Raw genomic sequence first — 27,539 nt, forward strand, 5'->3', positions numbered from 1 at the left:
ACGCTATACTTACATGCTTTTCTTGTTGCTTTTTAACTGAACATCTGGAGCTGTGGTCATTTTTCAGGTTGGAAATGCAGCTGTGACTGCTCTTTATGTAATAGATAATAGATATAGTATTTTTTTTATCTGATGTTAGTTGAAAAATAAAAAGCCACTTAAACATAAACCTGGTATTAGAACTGCACTCATTATCGGCCGATACTCAATGTTTGGGTATCGGACCTGGTATAGGAAATAAAACATGTATGTTGGTATTGGTAACATCTCTAGCAAAGGTCATGAGTGGTGATGAAAACTGGGTTTATATCTACAACAGGGAGACTGAACATCAGTCTTTTGTGTGAAAGTGCGTACATTTTGATGTAGTTACAGTAGTTGAAAGTCCCCCATATTATATATATATATATATATATATATATATATATATATATATATATATATATATATATATAACAGAATTAACACAACTATGGCTTTGTTTCGGGCCGCTCTGTGGCGCAGTGGGTTAAGCAGCGGGCCATATATTGAGGCTACAGTCCTCCTGCAGCGGTCGCGGGTTCGAATCCAGCCCGCGCACCTTTGCTGCGTGTCTACCCCTTTCCAATCTGCATCTCCAATAAAGGGCCACTAGAGCCCAAAAAAACCTTTAAAAAAAAAAACTATGGCTTTGTTATCAAAACCTCTGAATTACTAACTCATCAATGGCAACACTCTGTTGCAGTCAAGCAAAATGATTGTGAACTTGGTTTTCACGCTCTTCAAAAGTCATTTAACAAAATTCATATTGGTTTTTGTTTTTATTAAAGGGTCATATTGTTATGGTGTATGGGCACTTCTGGCTCACAGGCTGTAGCAGCCAAGTTGTGTTTAAAAAGTGAAATATCTGAAGTTTAAGATCATACTTAATGTCTTAATTCTGTGGATTAATACATATTCACATATGTGTCCCTGTCAGATGAAGGTTTTACATTACAAAATATCTGTAAAGTCGAACTCTATAAACCTGAAAGGTCGACTGTCTTTTTCCTTAAGAGAAGTAAAAGAGCTGAAGCTGTGTATGTTTGAACAACTGACCGTGGGCTTGTGCAGCAGAGCTATGGGAGTAGCCGAGGGCCAGCAGAGCCGTCTCCACCAGCTGAGAAAAGAGAATATCCTTCCTGACCAGCACGAACTCTGCGTGCTCCTCCCGTCCCTCGCATCCATCCGTCGGAATCCCTCCATCCATCTGCTCCACCACACAGAAGACCGGAATCATCAGACCTGGTGAAGAGCACCAAAAGTTAAATTCATTCTTTTAAAGCCTGACTTTAATAGTCAGTGATCGCAGTACCGATTATCCGTCTCAGACAACAAACATGTGGACCCCATTCATTGTTGGTGAAGCCTGTAATCACTCCAGGCTTTCGCTTTTCACCGTTGGATGTTGTAACACCTGAAATGTTCAATTCACTGTAGTCAACCAGAAATGTAAAGTCAATTATAAGCAGTGCTATGCAGGCTATGACAGCGCTGCTAAATACTAACAAGGCATAGGCTTGCCACCCGTCCCTTGAAATACGGAATTGTTCCGTAATTGGGAATTAAAAGTTGCGTTACGTATTGAACCAATACAGACACATATTATGCTCTTATTTATTTATGTCATAATATAATATACAGGTGAAGGTCGGAAAATTTGAATATATTGCAAAACTTCATGCGTAGTAAATTCAACTTAAGGTGAAACAAATATATTATTTCCCACTACATGCAAAGTGAGATATTTCAAGCCTTTATTTGTTATAATTTTGGTGATTATGGCTCACAGTTTATGAAAACCCCAAATAAAAAATCTTGTAACCTGTAGGCTATATTATACATCCTGGCTGATGTGGACATACGTAGCATAGGAGCATAGGCTATTTCAGTTGCTATATGGTTGGCTGTCTGTACAGTCATGCAAGTTCAATGCTATTAAAGCACTTTAAACTTTAAATCAAAGCGTTTTATTTTTTCATATAAAATAAATACATTTCTATGCATTTTAGAAGTTTTGGGGATGTACCGGTACCTTTTTTTGGCGCCTGTGCTGCTGAAATCGGGGTGTCCCTTATTTCTATTTGTGAAAGGTGGCAACCCTAACAAGGCAGCCGCAGGTGTTAAACGGCCTGTTAGTTTGGTTAGGTTAGGTTTTCATAATAATCACACTCCCAGATATGCAAAACCAATATACAAAAGACCTGCTGTGATAACAGCAACTGCCTTCATTAAAGAAATTGTAACAGATGCAACAATGCTCAATGTTAACGTGGTTGCTAACGGAGGTACAGTCAAAAATAACGTCCTTGAATACACTGTGCAGCTTTGTTAAAGATTAGAATTCAAACCAGGTGAAAACCAAACCAGCTTTTCCCAAAAAAAAAACCAGCACACGCATGTACACTTCAAACTACTCTTGTCACGACCATGGTAGTTATATACAGTATGTTATATTTATCTTTGTGTCATGGTATTTTCAGGCATCGTTGGCATGCGGATCATGAGTTGATAACATCTGTTCACACCTGGCATTGAAATCCATCCCAACATGCATTAGTGACTACTCTTCTGCTATCAGGAACCGTTACTATGGAACCAACTACCAGTTTGGGTGACACTACTTCCGCTTTTAAAACCAAACTTAAATCGTTTCTATTTAGTAAAGCCTTTAGTTAGTGTAAAAATGCAGTGTGTTAGGGCCAGTAGTCATAGCTACAGTTACAGGACAAGACTAAAATAGTTCATCTCAAACAGAGCTTCATCCTAGATATGCTGCTATAGAGCTACGCTGCAGGGGGACTCCAACATGATCCAATGAGCAACCCTCAGTTATTAATTATTAATTAAGTATCTCATAACCATCATTGTTCTCCATTGTTCTTGTAGTTTGTTGTGTTGGTCTGCCCTCTCCTTTTCTCTTCTGTGCATGTTTGCAGGCCAGAGCTTCAGGAGCTGCAGTCCCCCCTCTCACCACCTCAGTGTCTGCTGTCTACACCTGTTTATATAGTCGTCCCTGTAGTCCACCAACTAACCATGTATCAGTCACATGTACCTATAACTCTTAGTTCTCCTGCTCACGGATTATTAATATTAATAAATCTTGTCTTTTGTACTTTTGACAATATATCTCTCCCTTTCCTCTCGCTGTTCTGCATTCTCTCCTTCCTATCTCCCTTTTCCTCCTTCGGCAGGAGGGTCCCCCCTTATGATTCAGGTCCTGCTCAAGGTTTCTTCCCTCCTAAAGGGGAGTTTTTCCTTGCCACTGTTTGGCTTAAGGTTTTACTCCCCTAGAGGAGTTTTTACCTGCCATTGTATATGTTATGTTTATGTAATAATTGCTCAGGGGTCATGTTCTGGGTCTCTGGAAAGATCTAAGAGACAACTTGTGTTGTAATAGATGCTATTAAAATAAAACTGAATTGAACTTACATTGATATCTCAGTATCGTAGGATGCAGAAAAGAAACATGTTCATCTGTTTGCACAGTGGACATTAGGAGGTGATCTCTAAACGGAGGCTGAGAACTTGGACCTCAGTCCCGAGTGCATTCACACCTGCATATAATGTGTGTTTACAGAAACGCAGAGTTTCATTTTTACTTTTAACGTAGTTATTTTGTTAGAATAAAAAAAAAGAAAAGTAAATCCATCTAAAATGAACAGAAAACAACGCTGTGAAATGAGCCGCTTCTTACAATGTATTTCTTATTTAACCTGACACACCAGATGGTTTTGTTATACAGAAACATCTGGGACTTTTTCTGTAGAGAACGTTTTATAAATGAGCAGAAGCTCTAGAAAAAAATAACTTAACATGAACAAAATGAAACATCCTTTTGTCTCCGTCTATCACAAGAAGAACTTCAGCCAATCGCATCAAATCAGGTCAAACATGGCCACGCAGTGATTCATCCTCATCTAAAACTGCTCTGAACTGATCATTACTAATGTTAGCAGCGAAACGCTTAGCTCAGCAGTAGAAATCTAGTACCCTTCTGTAGTTTCTTTTGGAGATACTGGCATCTCTTTGATGTTAGATCTGATCTTTGTGTCTCCAAAACTGACGCTCCAGCAAACAGCAATTAAAGACTTACAGACTAAACTGTTCTCAGTTTATGGTGCGAGAAAATGCAGTCAGTCCTCAACCAAATCTGTGATTCCCTCAATCGTCTACTGGTGGACGATTCTTCCAGTTAACCTGAGATTTTTGTCCCCACTGTCACCGAGTGCTGTTCAATGTGGAGATGTTGGTTTATCTCCAGAATGCTGTGAGCTCTTGAACTTAATATTTGAAGTGTCCAAAAACAAGGTATTTTTGGGTCCCGTATAGTTTAAATGAAATTATTATAATATTTTAAAACCTTTGTGAAAAGATCCCCTCGAGCTAGTGAAAATGGGATTTCAGATATTACGCAGTATGAGATGTGCAAGGGTCGAGCACAAATCGCACCTGTGCAGAGCAACCAAAAAGCTCTCCTGAAAGTGGTTAATTGATATAAGCTAGCAGTTTTGAGTGGATGCATGACGTAGCTTATGATATTTCAGAGAAAAGCTCTGGCTTTGGTTGTATTCATGAGATGTAGGAGACAAGCTGCTGCAAAGAAGAGAGTGTGGCTCCTGGCTGAAGTTAGTTGGGGGAGTTAAGGCTTGTCCTGGAGCTGGAGCTGTGCACTGACCCTCATCAAGGTGCGCTACATGCTACCTGACGCCCTGTTTGGGCGAGTAGCAGAGGAAGTGAGGATGAACTTCACAGAACTTCGTCACAACAGAACGGAGCGTGTGGGATTATAACCGTCGGGTCTGTCAGGCACTTTGCAAAAATCACAGAGCGCTGAACCCAACTTGATATGTTGTGCACACGGGTCACACTTGCATCTTTGAGATCGACTCATGGCGGATACATTCTTCATCGGCGGAGCTCAGCACTCAGCGCTCACCACGTGCCACCTGGAACTTTCTCAAGAGCTTTTGCAAGTAGGCTCAACATTTTAGGAAAAGCCAGTTATTCTCTTCTCATATGTCGTATTGTGTCATATTCCCTATTCACTGGCAGTGTACGTGTGTTATCAAAGTAATTGTTGTCACAGCTCTGTTTATATAGCCTTCATTAAACAACATGCAAGAATATGTGTGGAAAGTATAAACCAAAATTATGTTGGTCCATTTTTGGAAAGTTTTAGTTACGAGTCTGAATCATTGTCTCTTTGCAGCACGGTTGTGGAGTCCTTGAGACTTCCCCTTTTAATCTTCCCTTGACAGGGTTCCTGTTAAGGTGTCGTTGGGGGGGGGGGGGGGGGGGGTTTAGGGAAAGACATGAAAGTATTTTTCTGACTTCTCCACTGTACTTGTGGTTTTGCCAAAGCTCCCAGCTTTCCATCACCTTGAGAATGATGTCATAGCATTTCATCAGTGTGTCATGGCAGTAATGCCAAAGCTCCTCTTTTCGGTCCTACATAGGTTGCACGGGTTTCGACAAAGAGGCAGTTTCCGAAGCCCCGGGGAATGAGACATGCCCTACATGGGTCCCTGCAGAGTAAGAATGGGATTTACCTGATTACAGGGAGTTTAACTAAATGAAACTTGCTCCTGCTCTCAGTATCTGCTTACAGTAAGAATCTAATTCCAAAATGTCCTCCTCTTGGCTCCCTGCGCTCATATCAATCCTTCCTCTCCAATATCAGCCTTTTTCCTAAAAGGCTTTTAGTTTTGGGCCACCTGTCAACTGCCAATTAATTAAAGCCTTCTGAAGAAATGATGGACTGAGAGCATTAGGCAGCGTCCCAGCTCTAATAATACTGACCGTGCTTGTGTGTTTGGTCGCGTGGCCGCCACACAATACCGAAACACGCACACGCATGTTTTCCTCCTGTCCAGAGCTCACGTGCACGTCAACACAAACACTCACGCGGCATTAGCTCAATCCCGATCCAATACAGCCGTTGTTTTAATCAGTCAATTCCTACATTTCTATTTCCTCCTCATTAATCATTCAACTCCCAGTCTTCCAGGCTCTCATGGAGTGAATTACACACTGGAGCACTGTGCCAATTCAACTAAGTGAATTTCCCCCAACAGGGAAATATAACTGTCAACACGGAGCGGCTCCCTCCTCTCCCTCCGTCTCCACCTCTCAGATCCAGTGTCCGACTGGGTGATCTGGTTTGGATGATGGGAAGTTGCCTCGAGCCTCTAATCCCTCTAATATGTACGGGGATGAGTGAACGGGGATTTAAAGATCCGATATGTGTGTTCTGACAATGTGTGGAAATTGAATGCTGCTCTGTCGCGTACATGTGCACCCCCCCCCCCACCCCTCTCCTCGCAGCAGCGCTGTGGTTTGGAGGAGACACATCCAGTTTCCTGTCTTCAAAGACAACCCGTCATTATTACAGGCCAACACAGGAAACCTTCCTCGCCAGGCCTCCGCCATCCATACGTCCTCTTCCTCTTCGCGTCCTCTCTTCTTCGGCACTTTCTTTCTTCTTCCCCTCTTCTTGTGGTTGAAGCGGAGCCTCTTGTTGATTTGTTAACATTTTCTAAAACTTCAGATGGATGTATCTTTACAAACTGCTCCAAACAGCTACAAAAATGTTTTTGTATTCGTTGAGCATTTGCAGAAATACTCCGAGATGAACTTTCAGCATACATTTAGAGAAAAGGGACCACATAATGTCAAATAAACTGATTGATATGTCATTGTTCTGCCGTGCGTTTAGACGTGTCCACCCAGCATGTGCTTCAAAGTCAGAGTCCATGTCCTCTGTGATTTATAGCTCCGTTTTGGGGTAAACAAACCGTCCCGTATGTTTGTCCCCGCGCTCGGAGACTTAAAGACACTAAACTCAAACATCTCTTATCCTCCATTGTGCCACAGTCTTCCTGCATTTCATCACGCATTTCTTTCTTCTGAAATCATCATAAACGAGGCAATTACAACCAAAAGAAAGAAAAGAAAATGGCATTCGTTCTTGACTCCTCCTTTTCTCACTGGTCACATCTTGGAGATTATTCCAGTATTACCCGCAAACACAGTCCTCTGAGCCTTGCAGTTTTATGGTTTTTTAACATTTAATGGGAGCTTTCATGGGGTTTTTTTTGCCTCTCAACAGTAAAAATATGTGCCTATATGTGTTTTAATGTGGGTCGAAGTAAATTGTGCTCTAAATGTGTTTTCACAGAAGCTCAAAGCGGTCGGGCTCATCACAAGTGCACATGTACGGCTCGAGAGGCTCTTTACTAGGTTTTTCTGTTATTTATATTCAAATTCAGAAACACTTTATCAATCCCCGAAGGGAAATTCATTCAGACTACAAACCTGGTGTTTCAGAGAAACCACATATTCATATTTTCTTTCTTTCTTTTGCAAATCTAAAGATTGTTGGAGGGTGGCCATATTTCTGGTAACACATGGCTGCACAAACACTCAGACATGGCGGATTACTGCATACCCACCACACACACACACACACACACACACACACACACACACGAGTGCACACACAAAGAGGAACTTTCACAATGAGTGCAGGGATCGATAACCCAGAGTGACTTGTATAAATCTTGTTTATATGGAGCAATCTCCTTTATTTGGTAAGCCACAGTTCCCTTGCTGACTTATGGATTGACAGCTTGAGGTTCTCCCAGCTGAACTGCCACGCGACAATATGGCACACGGAGCCAAACCCGACCCTCGGCCAGCATGTGGCTCACAGCGGAGCCAGCGGTAGCCGTCGGGTTTGGTGGCTCAGAGCACACAGGCCCCCTGGGTGGAGTGGAACGAGCCAAATTCATGAAGTGTAGCAGTAATTGGACGCAAGGATGCCTGAAATTAATTTATTAATTTGAGTTGTTTCAGATTTTTGGTTTTTATTTTATTTTTGTGGACATTTTATAATGTTTGCCATTTTGTTGTGATCTGGTTTACACCTTTGGGGTCAGTTGAATCCTTACCTCCGAGTGGCCGCGGCGGCGGGGCTCCGTTGTGGCGAATGCGCGGCCCCGTGGGGCTCCCGTTGAGCTCCAGCCGGCCCTTCTTCCCTGGCGGCGGGAGCCCACCGAGGTCCGGGCTGCCTCCCCTCCGCTCGGGGCTGTCCTGGGTGACGGGACTCTCCCTTCCTCGCTCCATCCTCCTCCACACTCCCAGAGGAGCCCCAGCCAGAGAGAATGAGTCTGGGGGGGAGTCAACAGGAAGGAAACAGTGATGAAGGATTGAAATGTTCTGTAGTCGTAACATTTTGGATTTCTTTCAAAACAAAAACTCGGATGAAGAGGCCGAAGCCAACAATCAACTTTTCGTTGTTATGAAAGCTTGATATATTTTACTCCTCTGTGCCACAGAGCCAAATAAACTGTCTTGCTGCTGTAAACACTCACTTTTACACAAATGTATACTTATCCCAGGCTGAAAATAGTCCCTGGCAAATGTTCTGAGTGACTCATCTTTGTTAAAAACTGCAGACTCAGATAGTTGTCAGACACTAACGGGATTTTAGAACAATGTCAGAAACCCACCGGTCTTCCAATCTCAACGCCCACACCTTAAATATGACACCTGAGGGTTTCTGCAGGGATTCTGCAGGCAGACACAGATGAATCTGACGGGTTGTGAGATAATTAAGTTAGTTTTTAAAACGAAAAAATTATATAAAATATATTATTATATTATAATAAACATAAACTGGATATAACATAGGCTGTAACTTAGTTTAGGGCTGATTAGGTCTAAGAAAATGTCATTAAGGGGGATTGTTCAGATGTGCAGGGTAGGGCTGGGCGATATGGCAAAAAAAGTGATCACGATTTTTTTTCCCATATTGAACGATCTCGATTTTTAATCACGATTTTTTTTAAATCAGAAGATCCCCCCCTCCAGAGATTAGTTTTTTTTTTATTAACAAATAAAGCCAATAGCATGTTTTAACAAGAATCCAGAATGCTACCAGTGGTACCCACCGAAAAAACTAGGGATGCACCAAAATGAAAATTTGAGGCCGAAACTGAAGCGGAATAAAATTTAAAGACTTGGCTGAATACTGAGTACTGAATAGCCTACGGAATGCGGTTGTTCACAGTTTTTCATTTATTTTGCCATTTTTTTCACAATTGCATAGATAAAATTGCAATGACATTATTAAAAACAAAAACAGTAAACTAATATGATTTGAGCCACTGTCAAGCAGCTGGCGATGCGGTTGCTTAAATTGACCAACAGGTGGCGCTCTAACATCACTGTTTGTTTACTGTGCGTGACTCTGACGCTGGTTGGTAATTAAGGAGTTAAAACTCAATCGCCACTTACAGGACTCAGTAGCCAGCAGAAACGGCAGTTTTATTACATTTATTAACTGTAGTACCGCTATTATGAGAGGTTATTTCTCACAGTATTAGCCTAAAGGGACTTAAGGCTGATTTATGGTCCCGCGTTACACCAACGCAGAGCCTACGGCGTCATCTGGTGAGCTCTGCTTGTTGCCTCCGCGCTCCGACACATTCACTCCGCTGAGCGCGCACACACACACGCACGCACACACACACCCATGTCGGGGCCGCGGAGTTTCTGAAGTCGGCGGTGATCAGAGTAATTTGTGGTACAAGCAGAGCGAATCACAACTTTAATGAGTGCGGTTCGAATACACAATACATCCATCACGAAGGGCATTTTGTGAATCCATCACACCCTCCTCCTGTACGCTCGGAAGAAGTTGTCCGGCGAAATAAATAAATAAATAACCGCTAACCGTGAGTCCCGGTCGGCTCGAAGCTAAGCTAACGCTAGCCTGCGGTTGTTGTCTTGTAGTTTTATTCTCTCTGGTCACGCTTGCTCCCACCAGTGCAGGGGAGGCAGATGTGACTACTTTAATGCCTATGGTCATGCAACTTGCCGTGGCATGTCATGCATGATCAATTAATGCAGACAGCGCGGTGCCAGGAAAGCGGGTTGTGATTGGTTGTCGTGCACTTTGCTGCAGCATGTTTTGCACGTGATCGAGAAAGTAGACCCACAGCTGATCACCGTGATCGAACTTAATTTGATCGCGATCACAAATCGAGATCGTATAATCGCCCAGCCCTAGTGCAGGATACTGTGACATCACCGAGCGGGTCTTCACTAACTTTAACCAACTTCGGGGAGTTGTACTAATAAAAACCGTTGGTTAGACTCTTTTTTTTTCAAGCTTTCCTTTTTTTTAAGTTTAATGATTTCTTCTCTTTGCAGCTTCATTCTGAGACAGAAAGATATAAGCAGCCCGTGCTACCAGGTGTCACCTGGAAAACAACAGAAGTATATTTCTAACAGTGACTTTACAGCGTTTGAAATTCCCATTCCCATGATTAAAACAGCTAACATAAAATTAAGAATGCTTAAATGAAACTCCTGAGTTGGCTTAGCGCCGCCCCCATCCATCAAGAGTTTGAAAGAGTTTGTCTATACTTTACATTGAGCTGATGAAGACTGATGAAGGTGAAGACTGCCAACTATGGAGTTGCAATCTGACCTAACTGAATACAGTTGCACAACAGCCATAAAAAGACAAAAAAAAAAAAAACAGAAAAGAAACGGGATACTGTAAGTACTACTTAAGTACTACTGAGTCCTCGTCAGACAGTACATTTGATACGTGTTGTATTGTGCCATTTCGTGTTGTTGTATTTCTTAAAATGTTATTTATTTTTATGGAAATAGTTGGACAGTTCCTGTAATGTATAACATTGTATATTTGATAGCAGTTAATATAATGCATGTACGGATTACAATAATAATTTATAATACTGACACGACCTCAACTCAAAACAAAGCTCTGAATATCCATGGTCATTCTCTCCCACAGCTCAGCAGCCCATAAAATAGTATTCAAGCTGGACCCTAATTCCTAAATGTACTCAGTCTTCAGTTCTACAGCAGTTTCACACTAAATTTATCAGTACTCTTGAGCCAACGAACAGCTGACGAAAACTGGATAATAATTATCATCATTCATAGTTTTGTTCAAGCAGTAAAGAGAACTTTAGTCTGAAGGAAATCTGAGGCTTTGCAAAGATTAGATCCAAATTCGGTCTGCAAGAGATGATCATCAATGAGAGGAAATAATGTTTTTTTGGACTGTTAGTGTGGACAGTCTGCTCTTGAGTTTAGGACTGTGCGTGGACGTCCGGAGTTTCATGTCCCACTGATACGTGCAAATGGGAAAGTTCTGAATGTGCATTTCTCTGGAGTCTGGAGATGATACGAAGACGCAAGGGACTGAAGTGACCAGGATCAGAGTGAAGTTAGGTCATGTGACATTTCTTTGTCTGTCTTAATCATTCCTTTTGTGATTTCAACCGCATAAAAACAGGTAAAAAAAACAAAACAAAGAAAAAAGCTCTCCACCTATGGAGAACCTCCAAATTTCTCAAACTTTTGAACAGAAGACAAGGTAACGACTCAATACACTCCAGGGTTCATAAACAACCTAAACAAGAGACAGAAGTGGAGACAGACACCCGGGGAGGCGGCCCTCCCTAATGAGTGTTTGTTGGGATCGTACACCGGCGTCATAATCACCGCGACTGTAACACACACACATCGAGCCCCGAGACTCAGCGTCCCCTGATAGAGGAGCATCAGCCAAACGTCTAATCTATGTAATGCCGTCAGCTGCTGCACCGCCAGCCCTGAGATGGGGACCAGCGCCAACTCACTTGGGCCAAATGGACTGCTTCTATTACTACAACAACACCTGGACAACATCTGGCAGCATGTGTGACCAACGGGTGAAGAGAGGGAGATTACAAACCGTCTGTGGAAGGGGAGGCGGTTTTTAAAAAATTTATGTTTATGTTAAAGTATGGAAATGATGGCCGATAGTGACCAGATCTGTGGGTGCAGAAACACCCGGGGCCTCTGCGTGGAGTGACACTGAGCAGGAATACGCCAGACCAAATGAGGGAATCTATACTTATTGTCTTGAGTGCAAAATATTCCACAGCTTTTGATTACCAACGACACCCACGCCCCGACCCCTTAACTCTTCTGCAGCTCCAGCTGCTGCAACTCCCAACAAAAGATTTTCACTGCCGTTTTTTCTCCATTTCCCCCCCATCCCTTTTATCTCCTTCCCTTCCTCTTTTTCTCTTCTCTACCTTCTACACACCCACTCCAAACTGGAATAAAAAAAAAAAGTAAACAGGCTCACAATCCGAGAAGCATTTACAGCTTGTGAAAAATGTCAAAATGAATAATAATAAATTAAAGACATTAGCTTTGGCGTGATTAAAAAATGTGGGAGGCAACGAGGCCAAGAAATGCAAGTGGCAGAGTTTAATAAAAGAGCAAACAAGTTCAAAGAGTTTAAATGTGAGCACAGTGGTAGCCATAACTCACTAGAGCGAGGCTGGCTGAGAAAGGGGGAGGCCCTGCAAATAAATCCAAGCACCAACGGCATTGTAGCTACAAGAAAGAATACAACAGAACATGGAAGGACATTTACAGCCAGCGCTGCTTCTTAGTGCAACAGTGAGTGGAGCTGCACCTGAAAAGGTCAAACAGCTGTTTCCATCGAGCTTCCCCTCCTCACATTTGGAAATAATCCTCCCAAGAATCTGACTGCATCATGGACAGGTCCGGTCCTGCTGCAGCTGCTTATCGCTACCGAGACCCACCCTCACCGACATCTCACCATCTCACCCACCGAACACACACACACACGGATCCCCAGCATCACCTCCATCTCTCCACACATTCTGCTTCTATTGCATTTCATTTGGTATTTGGCCCGGGAGATAAAGAACGTTGTCACGCCGTTCGCTTCTTCCTGAGATAAGACGTTTGTCCCACCTGAACGGGAGCAAATGTCACCACAGCGAGTCAAGTTCGGGTCACAGAAGTCAGAGGGAGCATGTTTTTGATTCGTGAGAAGTTATTTCCACAGGGCGGACCTCAGATTTCAGATGTCTTTGTTAAAAGTTAGTGGGCTCCTATCAACATGTAAAACATTGCACAAGAAATCTCTACATCGAAAGACATTTTCCACGTCTTTATCGCTGCTGGCAGAAACATTACAGCGTGTCATGGAGCATGTATATATTATTGGACTAAAGCCTCCCCCTAACTGCCATAAATCGTGCTTACAGGACGTGATTTGCTGGAGTTTTAGAGGGCTAATGTTTGAATTTGTTGGGTGATTTTTTTCCACTCTTGATTAAATTCGTTACATCCTGTTAGACATACATAATTGTTTTCAAAATTTCTCATCACATCATTATTATACTATCTTAACAAAAGACTCCAAAACATTACATTTCAGTATTTTCCAACTGGGTGGAAGTAAACATTTAACTGTACATTTCTACATCTACTATAACTATGGTACTTTTTTGGTGTGTATACCCGCTAATGTAATTACAGATGTAAATAAAATAAACCTAAGCTTTTACTTTTATACATATGTGGCAAGTGTGTTGAGAGATGACATTCAGCTGTTTTAAACAACGGTTATGCGTAGATTTACAAGTGTACGAAGTTACCTTGAATGCACCATAAGGGTATTTAGTACAAAGCCATGCAGATTTCAGAATTTACAAGATGTACTTTAAACGCACCGCGGTTTTCAGTCAGGCAGGATTCGAGCTTTTCCAGCTTTAACAGCCTCGCCTGTCACTAATTTCAAACAGGGTAGCATTTTAATTGAGTTCTAGGTCTCTCACTGCACTCTGTTAGGGTAGCCTGCACTGACAAGTAGAGAATAAGTCGTAGGTCAGACACGAACCACTGAAATCATGTGAAATAGTCACATATACGTGACAAATCAACATCATGGACCCCATTTGTTTATTTAAGCGAAGACACGCGGTTAAGGTATGGAAAAGTTACGCTTGAGCCAAACTTTCTGTAAATGAACATGTCCAAGTTTAAGTTTAAGTCCACGCTTCTACACAGCAAAATAGTAGAAGAGCTGTCTCTACAAGCGAAATTGTTCCTGATATTATGGACATGCAGCTTTACTTGGGAATGTGTGTCAAAGCAACACTTTAGTCTGCCTAGCGGTTACAGTAGTTACTCTGTCAAACACGGTCTTTCAGCTTCGTCCTTACATGTAGTGCAGTAGCTTCACCATGTCTTCATTGCTGTTTTGAGTCACTTTGGCCCTTGTACATATAAAACGACTTTGAGAAAGTTGGTTTGCTTCTGCTGCTCAACGCCACGGTCAGGCTGCAGCTCTGCTGCTCCAAGACACGGTCAGGCTGCAGCTCTGCTGCTCAACGCCACGGTCAGGCTGCAGCTCTGCTGCTCGAAGCCACGGTCAGGCTGCAGCTCTGCTGCTCGAAGACACGGTCAGGCTGCAGCTCTGCTGCTCGAAGACACGGTCAGGCTGCAGCTCTGCTGCTCGAAGACACGGTCAGGCTGCAGCTCTGCTGCTCGAAGACACGGTCAGGCTGCAACTCTGCTGCTCGAAGCCACGGTCAGGCTGCAGCTCTGCTGCTCGAAGCCACGGTCAGGCTGCAGCTCTGCTGCTCGAAGACACGGTCAGGCTGCAGCTCTGCTGCTCAACGCCACGGTCAGGCTGCAGCACCGTTAATCCAGACTGAACCCTGCCAGTGCGGAGGCAGGTCAGTGTTTCATGTTACTTTAAATTTCATTGTTTGGACAAACTCACATTTGGAATTTCATTTGTCTATTGATTGATTTCTTTTGCAGCATTTTAAATTTTTTTCTTTTTCTCTACTACTTTCATCTGCTCTCAACCCACAAGAATCTTTCTGGAGACCTTTATTGGAAATCCCCTAACCAACTAAGGATATTATCTGCTGTGTTGATCAATCAGTCGCGATCAAGAACTCATTCTTCATTCATAACTGCCAAACATTTGATAACTTCTCAGATGATTAAGTGATAATAAACTCTGATGTGGCATATTTTGAAAAGAAAGCCACACATAAACTACCATGTACGTGTTAATTTAAAAGGAAATGCTGATTTATTCTGAGATTTGTATCTTCGCCGTCCCTGCTGATCTCCAGCAGGGATCCAATCACAGCAGGACTCAGATCATTTAAAACCTCCAAAACAGGCAACAAAATCTAAAAATCACACCTAAATAAATGATAACCCAGAAAAGATTAAATAATTTAAAACTGAGGACTTTTTGTTGCATGTCTTTAAAAAACGTATTTGTTAATCAGAATTTAAACATTGCAAAGATTACAGCAATTGTGAACATTTCAAATTTCAGCTGTACTTACAGATAACATTCTAAAAGCAAGTAATTTTCTGCAGAAAAAATTTAATAACATTTAGCTTAAAATAGTTTGATTAAAATACAAAACGTTTACTTGTAGCATGGTACTGTCATGCAGCCAAGATGCAACTTTTAAAATGGAGGATTGTGTTTTTTTGTTGTTTAAACTAAAAGTAAGTTACTAAACAGCAATAAGTTTGCTTTTGTCCTTTGTTGTATTTGGTGCCTTGAATAAAATGTTCCACTTTCCGTAGAAAATTTTAAAGAATGAGTTATGATGCTGTAAATGTATTGATTAAAACTTGCATAATAAATGTTCATAAGTCTTCAGCTCAGCTATTATAAAAAGATTTCAAATCTGTGACAGTTATAATGTGAAGCTTTAATTTAATTTAGCAGCTTTACACCAAGTTAAATGTGTAACACAGTAGTTCTGGGCATATAAGAGATCCTACCCAACTCAGCAGAGCTAAGGGGAGGGTACCAAACCTTATTATGGATTTTTGTAGAGCACCATATTACCTTTGTTACAGCATTACTTTTACAAAAGTAACTGTACTCACAAGTACTGAAAAAAATGTGCCCAGAGCTTAAAATGGGAACAAATGAATATATTATTCAGTTTGGAGTGCCTATCAATTTAAAACCTTCCACATAACACAAGCGCATCAGTTTATTTGAAGTGGTCGGCTCCGGAAATGTCTCCTTTACTCGGCTGTTCAGATATCCAGGATACTGTGACATCCGGGACCCACAAATCTGTGACGTGACAAGTCCACATCATGAGGCCTTAGCGGGACCACTGAGGTGGCAACACAAAGCTGTAGGACAGATACTGACAGGGGTGCAAAAGAGGGCAGGAAAGTCTCAGACTCCACCCAGTAAAACCAGCTCCTGCTGTTTTGACTAAAACAAGTCAAAAAGTCGCCATTGAGACTCCAAGAAATTGTGTCAATGAAGAAAAATGTCAGAATATGTTTGTCTGTTTGTTGCCACATACTGCACCGTTTTATGTTGTTGATACTTGAGCTTGGTCTTCTCAGGTATAATGAAAAGCGAGTAGCTGAAATTACAGCATGTAAAAATAAGAATTGGGCCGTGACCCTGCATGAACTGTCATAAATGATCCTCTATTGTATCTAATTATTATCAGTGTGTTGAGCAATAGGCCTTTATTCTGGGGACGATGAAGACAGCGTGGCGCTGCGTGGTGGGGACATGCACACCTCCGAGCACCAGTAAAACCCTGCATTTAGCTCTGTGGATATCAGTGTTTATCTGCGCTCACATCCTAAATATATCTGGGCTGTATTGTTTATAAGCTGCATGACAGTCGGAGCAGTTAATAAAGAGGCGATAAGTGGAGCTGTTGCATATCTGCCTTGGAGACTAAGAACAAATGTAATGTGTTTTTGATAAGGAAGGGGTCGAGACCTGTTTCCCAATTTATGGCTTCTCGGAGTAACTGTCAGAGACACTGAGCTGAGCCGCGTTGCTGCGTTGTGCCTGCAGGGGAAGCTTCTGGCCTGCACACGCAGCAGTTCTGCTGTGTTCGTCGCTCTTTTTGTTTTCGTGATAAGCCACTATCAAATTCCACATTATTATACGTTCTAGACATAACAAATGCACAGCGGCGAGATTTGCAGAGCAAAAATGTGGACACACCTAGCAAAATAGAAGAGTGGGACAGAACAACAAACACACCTATAAACAGAGTGTCCAGCTCAGAGACGTAAACACACACAAACAGAGGCTTGTGTGTCATCCAGAGGCGGCCGTAGCGCTGCACGGCGCTTGTCTGCTGCTCAGGCCTGTCTTTGTCTCACCTGGGGCATGTAAACTTCAACTTTCTGTTTCACCTGTGCTCATCAACTATCAGATAAGAACTATTTCCTGTTTCAAAAGTGATATTACTAAAGTTCTGCTCAGCATGAGAGTCTCGAATTCCTCCTTTCTGAGATTTAACCCACATCAGCACATCTCAGCTCAGTTTATGAACAAGTTTACATGAGCAGATACACAAGAATAGGAATGTGTAACAGAATGTTGCTCTAATTGGAGAAAGAAGTTGCTGAAGAAGAAATCGAAAACTAAAAATAGAAAAAATCCGAGGTGGCTCATCATCTGACCGACCCACTCAGACCTCACGTAACACACGCAGGCTTCCACCTTTCAACACTTTCAACACACTTGAGGTGTTATACTTAAAGAATAAATATGGATAAACAAGAGGGCAAAGTCGCTACTTTACTATAAAAGCATTTTCCAGGAAACGCTAACCATTTCATCCAAGCCTGAATGAGGTGGGAGAAGAGCTCCTGTGTCGTCGGTGCGTTCCCCCGCAGCTGTGTGAGCAGCCTGACCTGCAACAGCGCATTAGTAACGCACCAACTCATCTCAGGCATCGTCGCCACTCATTTTGCATTTGCAGATCTGACAAACGGAGCCTTGATACTTCCACATCACGGTAAAACAAATGCAGGTCAGAAAAAGAGTTTGTCTGTTGTTGATAGTTTACTTAATGCATTTCAGTTGAGTTGTATTTTGTTGATAATGTGAAAGGTCACGCTCTGGTTGTTTAATTGTCTGCAGCTATGTGCTGAAATGAGATATTAACACGAACTAAAACATAATAAGAACCCGGATCTGCCTTCTTTAGGTAAGTGTTACATGTTATATGATGTTCTCCGTCAGTGTGGGAAGCAGCAAAAAAAACGTGACAACATGTTTCCCTCTCCTCTGCAGCAGAAAACAAGTGTGTGTCCTAATGCTGCCTTCCAACTTCACACACACACACACACACACACACACGACTTCAGTGAGATAAGGCTGAAGCATACAGGAAGCAGAGGGCGGTAAACACACACACACACACACACATTTCAAACAAATGTGGGAAAACTGAGCGAAAAGCACAGCAGCTGAGAAACTGTGCAGGTTTACAGGTGTGAAGCCGACCGAAGAGCTGGTGAGAGTCGGGACTGACCTCTAACGCCGCAGAACCACACACCTCCAGGTTTGTCAAGGATCCAGGCTTCTGCCTTTAACGGGGGAAACTGGACAGAGACGGCGCAACCTGCCCGGGCGTTATTAGGACTGATAGCAGGGCAGAGCAGGAGAGGCGTCGCCTACATGGAAATGTGGCGAGATACGACCGCTCTTCCCGTTCCAGATCCACTTTTATAGCAGGGTTATCAAGCTATTGGTTAATGCTCGGCTCTGCAGCGCTGATAAAAGGAGGGGGGAGCGATATTAAGAGCTCTGCTGTCAAATGGACACGCATGCAGAGTGTGCATGTGGGGAGGAGCTGCGTGTTACACAAGACTGAACGGCAGCAGAAACGCACCGCTGTAGAGACCCCGAAACGGATCATTTCCATCAAACAGCCTCTTGGTGGGACCTCTCAAGTCTTTCTATTTTTCAGTTAATAGATTAAAGGTCTCTTTCAAAGTGGAATATCACAGTCAGCAATCATTCTCATTTCTAGCACTCTGGTATTTCCTTTGTCTCAGGAAATAACTAAGAAATGCCTGCTGTGTATCCCTGAATCTTTAATGAACACATTCAGTTTTTCTCATTTTTCCAAGCAGCAGTCAAAACCCCCCAAAATACTGATCAGAGAAAGCTAGGAAATCCATCAAATATTCAGTTTAGAAGCAGGAAGGGTGATTTTACTTTATGAGCTTAATGCACTAATAAGAAAATAGTTCCTTTTATTTGGTGCAAACAGGCACAGCAGACAAAGGGGATGCTGACCTTCAGGCAAACAATAAAATACAGTAAATCAGCTTCAGGCCAGTTGGCCAATATCTTTCCTCCCTGGGTGCAAAAACTCCTGAAATATTTGAATCTGTTTCAGCTGAAAACTCTTTTTTGTTGTTTTATTTCTTTGGGTGACGTTTATTGATGGAACCGTAACAGAATTCACATGAGTAAAAACAGGAGTACCAGAAGAATTTTTCTTTTTATAGCCTGGAAACAAAATGCGGAACAACAAGAAGGTTTTATGTGCCGAATCATGAGCAAATATTACTGTTCAAGAAGGTTACATTATTGTGGAATTTGCTGTTTATGGTTCGTCAGATGTGTAACTGTGATGTGGGGAGAGCTGGTGTGAAGGGAAGACGAAGACAAACACACACACACACACACACACACACACTTGAGGCGACACATGGGCCCTTCTGCCAAACATGTTTGGCTCTCTTGTAAACATCTCGTTTAATAACGCGGGATAAGGAGCGAGCATTTCCAGCCTCACCCTTCCATCCAGAAAACACACATGGCGTAAACAAGTAAACACACACACACACACACACACACACACACACACACACACACACATACACACACACACAATGAGCTGCACAAACCACAGCCAACGTGTGTCCCAGACTTTCACACTTCCGGGGACCACACACGGACTCAACACAGCAGGGACGGTATCAGCAGACACACACACACACACACACACACACACACACACACACACACACACACACACACACACACACACACACACACACACACACACTAGTCTCACACTAGCTCTGTCTGTAAGAGCCAACTTGACACTAAACCAGCAGAAATGACGCGGCGGTGACGTCACGGCCGTGCCCGCGCATCCCTGCAGCTCCTGCTCCATCAAATCTATAGTTTTAAAAGCGCGTGCACGTTTTACAGGCCACAGAGACGCAGGTGCAACGAAAAAAGTCTGCCGACATTTCAGCTTCAGTTTGAATTCTTGCGACGCGGGTTGTTTATGAAATGCTCTGCCATGAAGTGACAGGGGTGAGGAATGTTTCCAGTCCTCCTAAGTATAACTTATTAAACTGCATGACAGTGCACACCGAAACCCATTGGAGTCGTGAGGACACGAGGCCTGCGCAGTTCAGCTCAAGCCAAGGAAAACGACTTTCCCGCTGCCTGCTGTTTTTGGATTCTGTTGACGCACCATGCTCCTCACCTGTGTGCACAAAGACTCCAAATTCAGTTTTTATTTTTAATTTGAAATCTGTGTGCACGGTTATTAAATGAATTCTGACGAAAGAAGGAAAACTCTTTGACAGGGTCATTATTTTTCATCATTGCACCTCCTGGAATATTTTAAAATAAACGATTTTGCAGGAATTAATGACGCCGAATTATCTGAGTTTTCCCACCAACTCGTTACCTGCGCAGGTGAGAAAGCCAACTAAAAACATAGTGGCAATTCCGTGGACGGGAGCAGTGGAAACCCGCGCGGGTTTGGGTTATAGAGGAATGGGTTTGAATGGTCACGCCGGAGGATGCGGTTTTAATTTTCTGGTGCGTAGCCTATAGATGAATTCTGGCCCGCGCGCAAACTTTGTTGTAAAAACTCACAAATGGTTGCAGAAGAGCCGCGGCTGTCGGTTTGCGTTGATCGTTCGGGGTGAAGAATTGCTGCTGACGTGACGCTCTGCAGACGGACTGTTTCTCATTTGTGGCCTTTCGGCTCCAGACCTCCGCGGTGACGCTCCGCCGTCTCCCCAGGTCCTGCTGTGTGTGTGTTCGGACGCCGCGGAGGCTGCAGGGCCGCGCCGGCGCCCGCGACCCCATACCTGCCCCCAAATCCCCGTTTAACGCCCGTTTTTCTGTTCAAGTCGTCGGTGCAAATAAACCATTCACGGTGAAGGGGGGCTGTTATCCCAACACGTGTTAATAAGTCACGCTTTCACATTAATTAGTCATTAATTGTGTTCATTCTTTTTTTTTAAGAGTTAAAAAGTGACAAAGTGAATTCATGGAGTAATAATTTCACGGTGACGCCTTTTATTTACCTGTGTTTTATTTTAACACGCGCATAAATGGGGGTTAAATGATTTTTGTGTGCCCAAAATTACAAAATCAATCTATTTATTTTTAGAAAATCCAAACATTTGGGTATTTAAAGCTGCTAAAGCAAAGCAAAGCAAAACGAAAAAGGTACATTAAAATAATGAATTAAAAAAAGATATCAAGATTTTGTTCTATTTAACAGCAAGATTTTGTGGTTTAATTGTAGATTTAATATTTGGGCAATATTGCAAATTTGATGCATTTGTACAAGAAATCTATCCGGCCATATTTAAAAATTTTAAAAATTGAGAAAAACACCCTTATTTTGACAGCAAGAAAAACTGTGAGAGGCTTAATTTCATTGTTATAAAATATTATACATATTAATGTAAAATGCGGACCATAGGTATAAATATATTTTATTACAGTTATTTTTAATTACTTTATAATAATAATTAATTTAACATTATTAAAAGTATCTATGATATGCTCAATAATATTAATAGTAATGATAATAATAGTAATAGTAGTAATAATAATAATGACGTTAATAATAATAATTTGCAGCAACTTTAAATTTCTCTGCACCCTGGTGTGTGTGTGTGTGTGTGTGTGTGTGTGTGTGTGTGTGTGTGTGTGTGTGTGTGTGTGTGTGTGTGTGTGTGTGTGTGTGTGTGTGTGTGTGTGTGTGCGGGTGCGGGACTCACTGTTCACCGCGTGTCTGTAGCGCTGCTGCCCGCTGAGGAGGCTCTGTCCATTGATCAGCAGTAGTGAATCCAGGGCTGGCTGTCGGTTCGGCTCCGGGGGAAACGCGGGCGGCAAGTCACGCTGGTTCTTAGCTCGAAGCTGGACTCGGAGCCGGGCCGGAGATCCACAGAGGAAAAAGTTAGTTACTTCTGTGAGATTGTGTGGCTGTGAAAGGTGTGCGTGTTGTGCGTAAAAGCAGTGGATCGGAGTGCACTGTTTCTCTCTACTGTCGCGCTTCTATGACACCCGCCTGCTCCTTTCTGAACTCATGGCTTCATCCCCGCGGGAAAGAAAAATAAAGAAACAAGAAAAGAAAAAAAAAGAGCGACGCAGCAGCTCGGATGCACAACACACTGCCCGGCGGGGGGAAAGCAAACCAAAACACAACCGGACACAAACGTGACCGAGAAGAAAAGCAGCGGGCGCAGAGGAGCGTTCTCTGATCAGACTGTGTCACTTTCAATCGTAGCTGTGCCAACGGGCGCGCTGACTGATAGAGGGAGGAGAGAGGGGAGGAGAGACAGAGACCGGGGGGAGGAAGGAGGGAGGGAGGGAGGAAAGGAGGCGTCAGTCCGACCCGTGAAGACGCCGTGTGGGCCGGCTCTGGCAGGAACATGAACGAGAGGTGACCAGGGAGGAACTCGTTCCGGATCGGGAGAAGGTCGCGACCTGCAGGCGCGAGTCCTTTTTCTGGATCTCACGTGCAACAGACATCAGAAAGAGAGAGAGCGAGAGAGAACGGTCTCCGAAACGCTCTTGCTCCATGCGTAAAAGAGGCTCTGCTATCAGCTTCCGACCCCGCAGCGCGCACAGGTCGCTGTCATCCTGCTGATAATGTGCACGAGCTGAAGTCCACGTTCTGATGCGCGTTAATAAGTAGCCTAATAAAAAGTACAAAAATTATCAGACACACACGCCTCCCCAGCGTGTCGTTATTAGATGCCAAGCATGGTGTTGCGCGATCGTTATTAATCATAAACCTGTTGACAGACAGATGTCACCGGGCTGCAGGACTGTGTCTGATTGGTCAAGAAGCTAAACTACACTGGACTGACAGAGGGAATATGATCTGAATGCTAAATATTATATTTTATTGAAACTTAATTTAACTCGGAATAGGTCCACATGCGATCGAGATCTGTTTTGCAAGGGATAGATGGCCACAAGACAAGCAGCAAATACATTTAGTCTCTGAAAAGATTCATGGAAGTAAAAATGTCATTGGTTTGTTGATTTGATGAGTTAATTGTGTTGGAATTCAGCGGACAAAGCTGCAAGCTTTAATCTAAATAAGATGGAGCTCTCAGACAACACGCAAAAACGCACTAATTCATCAGTCTGGACTATTTTCAAGCAATTCTGTTGCTCATTTTCTTACGAAGCTTATATATTGGAAAAGTGGATGTCCTTGCTGTCTCCTCCAACAAGTGTGCGTTTCTTGCGCAGTTTAAGAGCATGCGCAACGCAAATAAAGTCGCAAGTCAACCGAATCTGCGGTTTCGTGCGTAAAATCCAAAACAAAGAAAGAAAAGTGCTCCAACTGTGGCCTGCAGGAATGAAAGCTTGACGTTGCGCAGGGTTGTTGGAGCATTTAACGTTTGAGAAGAAGTGTTTAGTCAACCTTCAGAAAGCCTGCAGGAACTGAGATGTTTAATTAGAACATCATCTGCAGGGTGACGCTCCCCGGTGTCGGAGATTTACGCGCCGTGGCTCGTTTCTCAGTCACATTAAGTTGCTGATGAAGACAGCTGACAGCTGCTCCCAGGGACACCCTGCGTCTCGCCTCTCATTCGTAAACATTTTTGAACCTGATGTTGCCAATGATGGTGGCTGCTCGCAGGAGCGAGCGCGGGCCTCTGAAACACACGTTTCTGGAATGATGACATGCCGAAATAAATCTTTTCTAAAACTGGGTGCTTAGAAAAAAGAGAATCTTCTCATGTGCGGGTTGTCATTGTAAAGCTCCTGTTGATGTTTTTATTTTTTTGTAACGTGTCCATCAGAGGCCCAAACACTTTTTTTAATTCCTGTTGTTAACCACAAACTATTTGGGATAATGTGTTCATGTGTTCTAAAAAAAAATATGATTATTATTTAAGGTATTGCGCATTTGCTTGATACATTTCTACTAGATTTTTTTCCCCTGTATTGTCCTCGTTTGAAACACCTATAGGGGTTATGGGTGTAGGATACAATTTCTCCTAAATCCAGTGCATTTTACAAAATTATGCTTATACAGTTAAATATTTAATTAAAGAGTTTGCAGATTAGACAAAGAAGGGAGAGAAAAAAAGAGGTTTCCTCTTGACATGATTTCTCTCAGGTCAAGAAAAAAAAAGACGTTCCAGATTATTGTTTCTTGTGTTTTGGTTTTGATGAGGGGCTGAACGTGTTGTGTTTACTCACAGAAATGTTGCGTTAACCAGCTGCAACATTTCAGCTCATCACGCGGAAACACTGCAGCAGGCGTCCTGAATTATTGACGCCGCCGGTGGAAGCGTCTCCATCACCCTCCCGTATCTACTCTCCATTTCTGTGGGGATGTGGGAGTCCGGCCCAAACAAGCGTGAAAAGCTCCGCAGTGCAGCCAGGCAGGATGAAATATTGATCCGTGAAATGACCCCGATGGAACTAGCATAAATCAATATGACTGGAGACTAATGTGCGGCCGTGCGCGCTGGCCGCGCAGGTAAGGCCTCCACACGCACCCCACCCCTCGGGTGGAAAGAAAAAAAAAGAGGAGTTACGCGCTTTTATTTATTTCACATCCAGGGAGCAGACCAATTTATAGAAAGCGATCCTGTGATTTTACGCAGAGCACAAAACTCATTTAGAATTCAAGAAGTCAGCGGAATCATTTAGAGAAGAATGCGTCTGGCTTGGATCAAGCAGAATGACGCACTAACAAATAAGCCCAGTTAGTTTGAGCCTGGAGTTTACACCACAGAGGAGAACTGAAGCAGAATAAACAACACTTCTCATCAGTTAATGAGACGGGCTCTCTCTCACGCATCTCATTTTGGCCTTTTTTTTCTTGCTCTGATAAGAGTATAGTTCTTTTGCTCCTCCGGCCGTCTGTCGTGGACTGTGGCGAATTGAGAGAAATCTTTCATGGCAAAACAGAGAGCTCTGCAGGAAGGAAGGAAGAGACGGAGAGGAGGGACAGAAGAGGCCAAGCCGTTCACGTGCAGACTCCGATCTCTCACTTAGAATGAGACGCACTTTTAAATGTCGTTGGCACCCGGACACCATGAACTGGATGCAAGTGGTTCTGGTGTTTGTATGAGCTGCGACTGTGAGCGGAATCTGTCAGACAAATGGGAAGCAGAGAGTTTGTGGCCTGCAAACCTGCAGCCCGCATTAATGCAAGCACGAGCCAGCCTGCAAAAAGGGCACGTTTAATTTTTCGCTTTTTAAAAAAAAGCATTTTAATAGCAATTCGTCTATGATACATTCGGTTCCTCACATAACGTTAAAGCATTATACTTTAAGCTGTAGAATCAGAATAGAGAGAGATACATTTTTTAAATGATTTTAAAATATTTCAGAAGCATAGGGAACGAAGAGAGACAGTAGCAGCAGTCTTGTATTTCCAGGCGACTCCCCCTCCTCATGTGGCCCGGACGCATTTATTCATGTGAGCGACATCCGTGATGGACGTGGTGATGACACTGCAGCCATGCTGATGTCCACGAGTATTAAATCCACCACAAAAACCGCACCAAGCTCCAGATGTTGACTTTTTAGGATTTACGGGGCCTGCATATATGCGTGTCGTGCACATCAAAAGCCAGAAAAGGGGAGCATATGGTATCAGAATAGTGTCACAACTTCCAAAACTGACAATACGGACATTATTAAACCATGATAACAAAAGTTATTATTATTATTATTATTATTATTATTATTATTATTATTATTATTATTATTATTATTATTATTATTATTATTATTATTATTATTATTATTATTATTATTATTAATAGTGTTGTTGTTTTTATTATTACATATTTATAAAATTTGCATTAAGACACGAGAAAAGTTGTATTTAAGAATTAATAAACATATATTTTAAAAATTAATCAAATGCATATTTAAAATAAATACATTTATACAATTAAGTGAAATGAAATCACAAAATAATCATAAAATGAAAGAAATAGTATATTTATGACAGCAAGACGTATATAATGTAACAAAAGTTATGACAATAAATCATATAAAAATTAAAGGATTATTTACGAAAGTAATACAACTTTTAAATAGAAAATATATAATAATGAATTTGTAATAAAATAAAATAATGACTGGATAATAATGTATTGTTCATTGGAATGTTAATACATTATTAATATAATTAATACATTAAAGTTATTTAATTTATTTATCATTTAAATTAATACAATCAAAAAGATTTTTTTTGAATGAAATGCCATATACACATAAATCAGTTAAACAATTACAAATATAAAATGACGCGATTGTTGTTATTTTTGAAGAAAAGTGTGGCATTATGTTGTGACAGAGCCTTAAGTTTTGTTTTAAATTAATTTTGATTATTATTATTATTTATTTATTTTATTTTAAATGGCTGTGCTTTGAATCAGCGTTAATTGAATTCGAAAGTAACGCAATCGTAACGAAACACAGACGTGCGACGAGAAACAGGCGATTAAAAAAGAGGAACCGAGAAAGAAAAAAACTCGAACCCACAAATATAAATGTGCATTTATCAGGTTATTGTCCACTTAATTGCGGAAATGAGGAACTGAGGCCCTAATGCGACCATACTCTTTCCCCGTTTTATTCGTGTAATCCGTTAACACTCGCATTTGCACGGGTCACTTTGATGGTTTCCGTCACTCAGGCGCGCAGCTCTGCTCTGATGGGGAGATTAAAGAGGAGCTGATGGCGCAAAACGGCCCAAATGGCTTGTTTTTCTTATTTCCGTCGGCATTAATTCGTCTTTTAGCGCACTTTCAGCTCGTTTGTAAATTGCTTCCATGCAGAGGTCACGACTCCAGCTCCTTTATGGCTGCTCCGCACCATTTTTCATTGGCTCGCGGTTTGTCCTCTCAAAGTCTTCAGGAGCCCCAGAAAGTCCGCATCGAGACCTGATTTCATTTAAACTAATTGATTTATTTAACCCAGAGTTTAACTTGAGTTTTATTGCCGATTAGCCCCAAAAATAGTACATTTGCCTAAGATTTAAAACAACACGCAAAAACTGTGTTAAAAATGTTACATTTTCAAGTTCCAATAAAAGCCATTACTACTCCCACTTTTAATAATGATTATAATATTAATAATATTAATGAAGAAGAAATCTATGTCATTAGAATTGCAAGATTAAATGGTTTGTAATTCTTTAAGATTATTAAACCACTTTAAGGTGTTGTATCATGAATGCATTAATAGTGGGATCAGTTATCTGGCTGACAATCGGTCCACACTTTTGGAAAACTTTCGAAATTATTCAAAAGTAACAAATAAAAGACTGGTTAGAAATAAAAATAACTTTTCCCTTTTTTCTGCCTGGGTTTCTAAGAAGGAGTAATTCCTGACAGATTTGATGTTTTGATGGTTTAACTTCTGGAGCAATGCTGCAGAGTATAATCTCGTATTATCAGTCATTTGTACAGGAAATCTTTTTGACGACCGGGCAAGCCTAACTTTTGAACATCAATGTCTTCAGTGACTTAAAAACATCACAATGCAGTTTATAAACATTATAAAAACAGGCCTGCGCTTAAAA

At 42.0% G+C, this 27,539-nt stretch overlaps 1 protein-coding gene across 7 annotated transcripts in view; it reads right to left on the reverse strand.

Moving 5' to 3' along the window:
* satb2 (SATB homeobox 2) overlaps positions 1-27,539 on the reverse strand; it is a 68,124-nt gene that overhangs the window by 39,319 nt on the left and 1,266 nt on the right. For 2 of the 7 annotated variants that reach the window (XM_061723190.1, XM_061723186.1), the window contains exons 1-3: positions 21,745-22,391; positions 7,971-8,189; positions 1,078-1,263 (exon numbers count right to left, since the gene is read on the reverse strand). In XM_061723190.1, coding sequence (XP_061579174.1) covers positions 1,078-1,263; positions 7,971-8,145 — 361 coding nt within the window. In that variant the 5' untranslated portion in view covers positions 8,146-8,189; positions 21,745-22,391. Of the gene's footprint in view, positions 1-1,077; positions 1,264-7,970; positions 8,190-21,744; positions 22,393-27,539 lie in introns of those variants that run through there. The other 5 variants (XM_061723187.1, XM_061723191.1, XM_061723189.1 and 2 more) reach the window with 5 other exon arrangements.

This window comes from Cololabis saira, chromosome 6 (genome assembly GCF_033807715.1).
Source record: "Cololabis saira isolate AMF1-May2022 chromosome 6, fColSai1.1, whole genome shotgun sequence".
Classification (NCBI taxonomy): Eukaryota; Metazoa; Chordata; class Actinopteri; order Beloniformes; family Belonidae; genus Cololabis; species Cololabis saira.